Source organism: Dryas octopetala, chromosome 2 (genome assembly GCF_963921425.1).
Source record: "Dryas octopetala chromosome 2, drDryOcto1.1, whole genome shotgun sequence".
Lineage (NCBI taxonomy): Eukaryota > Viridiplantae > Streptophyta > Magnoliopsida > Rosales > Rosaceae > Dryas > Dryas octopetala.
Window position 1 is genome coordinate 24,052,049 of NC_141367.1, and position 3,500 is coordinate 24,055,548.

The following is a 3,500-nucleotide window of genomic DNA, read 5'->3' on the forward strand; positions in this document are numbered from 1 at the left end:
ATCAATTCAGTCACAACTTAATTGGTAAATTAAAACAAATAACTCATACCACTATACTATGTATTATTTTGAGTAAAAGTATTGTTTTGACCTCTATTTATACTATATTAGTATATTGTAGTATAATTTATCTAAAAAAAATTCAATTAAGTTACAACTGAATTGTGACTGTCTCACAACTTAGATGTGACTGTTGTTCAGTCACAACTAAATTTAAAGTTGTGAGTGTCGCACAGTCACAACTAAATGTGAAGTTGAGACTACATTAGCAAATTTTCAAAATAATATGAAAGCCTCAAGGGCAATTTTGTCAAAACCTTATAGATTTTAACTAACACCCATCATATGTGGGCCAAAAGACAAAAATGTCAAATGGAAAAGGCTCAAATCAAATGGGCTAACATATTTGTGACCTAATCTAAAAAACTACATTTAAATTTAGTAGTTCAATTGAAATATTATATGGTGTTCATGCTATATCAACAAATTATTAGAATTTGGTATTTAATCCTAATTTTCTAAAACTATAAACTATATAAACTATAATAATATATACAAATATATATATAAACTATAATATGAGATTTGGTTATACTTTATAATAGGTATTAAAACCAAATATAAATAAATTAATATATATTATAAATGGTGGTTAAAACCAAAACTTTTAATATTGAAAATCAAAACGAACCGCTCATTATTGGTTCTGTTTTATTGTTATACGAAAAAAAAAATCAGACCAAACCAATCCGTTCGGTTCGTAACTCGGTTTTTTGGTATTTTTGCACACCCTTAGGGCAAAGTGAAAAAAAAAACTTTATAATCAGGAGCCATTTGTACGAATAAGCCTTATATATACTATAGCTCCCCTTGCCATACAAATTTTATATTGTTTCCTTTACATTCTTTGTAATGGGTGGGCTATCAGCTGATAGAGCAGTCATCAACCTAGGCATTGTCTTCCAGTTATCAACAATTTTTGTACTGTGGAGAGTCTGCTTGGCAAAAGATGTTCCAGCTAATTTTGTGTTTGGGGATTCTCTGGTTGATGTGGGAAACAACAACTACATTAGAACACTGTCCAGGGCTAATTTTCCTCCCAATGGAATTGATTTTGGGAAGCCAACAGGAAGATTCACAAATGGAAGAACCATTGTTGACATTATAGGCAGGTTCTCTACATTTTCCTCTGTTTGGTTCTGGCTCTTCATGCTTTTAACAAAAGGCTGGCTAATTTTCAGTCTCATGATCAACAGGTCAGCGTCTGGGTTTTAAAGAGTTCACTCCTCCTTACATGTCTCCCACAACAACTGGACCAGAAATTCTGCAGGGTGTCAATTATGCTTCAGGTGCAGGTGGGATTCTCAATGAAACAGGATGGACATATGTAAGGCTACTTGTGCTATACTCAATAAAGTTTTTTGATGCTTATGTAATTGATGTTATATGTGTTAATGTGATGAAAAATCTTATGTTATTGATAGGTTGGTAGAATAAACTTGGATGCACAGATAGATAACTTTGCAAATACCAGGCAGGACATTATCTCAAGCATTGGTCTTCCTGCAGCTACACAGCTATTGAGAAAGGCTTTATTCTCCATGGCAATTGGCGCGAATGACTTCATTAACAACTACTTGACGCCTGTTGAGTCAGCTATTGAGCAGAAGTTGATACCTCCAGAAATGTTTGTGGACACTTTGATTTCAAGATACAGACTACAATTGACAGTAAGAGAATTTTGTCTTTTGTAACTCAATACTATTTGATTGTTCAGCATTACTAGTCTTATTAATAGCAGATTCATATACAATGTTTTCAGAGACTCTACAATTTGGGTGCAAGGAAGTTTGTTGTGACAAATGTAGGACCTATTGGATGCATACCCTCTCAGAGGGATGGAAATCCAAGTTTAGGAGATGGCTGTGTTGAGTTTCCAAATGAGTTGGCGAGGTTATTCAACACCGGTTTGAAGCCCCTTGTAACAGAGCTCAACAACAAACTTAAGGGTTCAAAATTTGTTTATGCAGATGCTTATCACATTGTAAATGATATCCTTCAGAACTACATATCATATGGTGAGAGAAAGCTATGAACTTTTACTCTCAATCGGCTTATTCTGTAATATTGACACTCATTTTGTTTTGTGATGAACAGGTTTTGAAAATGCAAATACTGCATGCTGCCAAATTGCTGGGAGGTTTGGGGGTCTAATCGCATGTGTTACTGGATCCAGAGTTTGTAATGACAGATCCAAGTATGTGTTCTGGGACGCTTTCCATCCTACTGATGCTGTTAATGTAATCGTAGCAAGGCGTCTCTTGTACGGTGACTCCAATGATATCTCACCCATCAATGTTCTCCAACTCATCCAACAATCTTCTTGATCTGTTGGCTGCATCACCAGCACTCAAATCATGTTCTATGAAATAAAACCTTCTTTATCAAATAAAACATCTGGATCATTCAGTATCAGATTGTTGCATTACAAACTGGATCTGTTCTTCTCATTAATTTTCACCAACTTTTCCAACAAATGTGCATGGGGTTAATTTATCGCATCAATCCCCTATTTGCATCCTGCACTACAAAATGATTACTTTTCATTACCGAACTTGAAACATGACTTCAATTTCACCACTTGAGACATACAGTATGTGGAGCGACTTGTTCGGTTTCATGTTTGAACTTTGAACTTCAAATTTTTTTTACCCAAAAAAAATAAAAAACAACTTGAAAATGCACCGATTTTAACAATAGAAAATTATTATTAAATATCAAATTTTAATAATTTTTTAGAATAACATGGAAACCATATAATATTTCAATTGGACTACTAAATTTAAATGTAGTTTTTTAAATTAGGTCACAAAAATGTTGGCCTCTTTGATTTGAGTCTTTCCATTTGACATTTTTATCCTTTCACTTATATCCATTTGGCCTCTTAGTTAAAATTTATAAAGTTTTGACAAAATTGCCCTTGCGGCTTTTATATTGTCTTGAAATTCGACTAATGTAGTCTCAACTTCAGATTTACTTGTGACTGTACGACATTCACAACTTCAAATTTAGTTGTGACTAAATAACAAATACAGATAAATTGTGAGACAATCATAATTAAATATTAACATGTCCAATTTCTCATCTCAGTTTACATTCGTCAGTTAAGTGTCTACTTTCTATTTGCTTACTGTAATTTTTTATGACGTGGACTCCAAAATGTTAACACATGGACTACAAAATCATTAAAAGATTACAAAAAAACTTTAAAATGTTAAAAACTTAGCAAAAATATAACAAACTAAAAATTTAACCCAAATCTCCATCATCTTCTCCAGCAAATACCCAACAGCCTCACCATCCATTTCTTCTTCTTCTTGCTGAATTGCTCCTCCTCCCGCGTCACCCATCCAAACCGTGCTTCTTTTTCTTGTTCTTGTTCTTTTTCTTCTTCGTCTTCCCCGTGCAGACCACCCCCATCACCTCTTCTTCTTCATCAT

The 3,500-nt window shown here is 33.7% G+C and overlaps 1 protein-coding gene across 1 annotated transcript; it reads left to right on the forward strand.

The window, feature by feature from the left end:
* Positions 1 to 912: 912 nt before the first annotated feature.
* Positions 913 to 2,387, forward strand: LOC147294449 (GDSL esterase/lipase At4g16230-like). The gene is made up of 5 exons (XM_086231194.1): positions 913 to 1,168; positions 1,257 to 1,387; positions 1,485 to 1,730; positions 1,823 to 2,078; positions 2,158 to 2,387. The coding sequence occupies exons 1-5, from the start codon at positions 913 to 915 to the stop codon at positions 2,385 to 2,387; spliced, it is 1,119 nt and encodes a 372-aa protein (XP_086087320.1).
* The last annotated feature ends 1,113 nt before the right edge of the window (positions 2,388 to 3,500 follow it).

Bases quoted from the DNA above. Each gene is read 5' to 3' on its own strand.
- LOC147294449 (XM_086231194.1), top strand. From the start codon at position 913: ATGGGTGGGCTATCAGCTGATAGAGCAGTCATCAACCTAGGCATTGTC. The intron at 1,388-1,484 runs GTAAGGCTACTT...TGTTATTGATAG, and splicing joins ATGAAACAGGATGGACATAT to GTTGGTAGAATAAACTTGGA. The intron at 1,731-1,822 runs GTAAGAGAATTT...CAATGTTTTCAG, and splicing joins GATACAGACTACAATTGACA to AGACTCTACAATTTGGGTGC.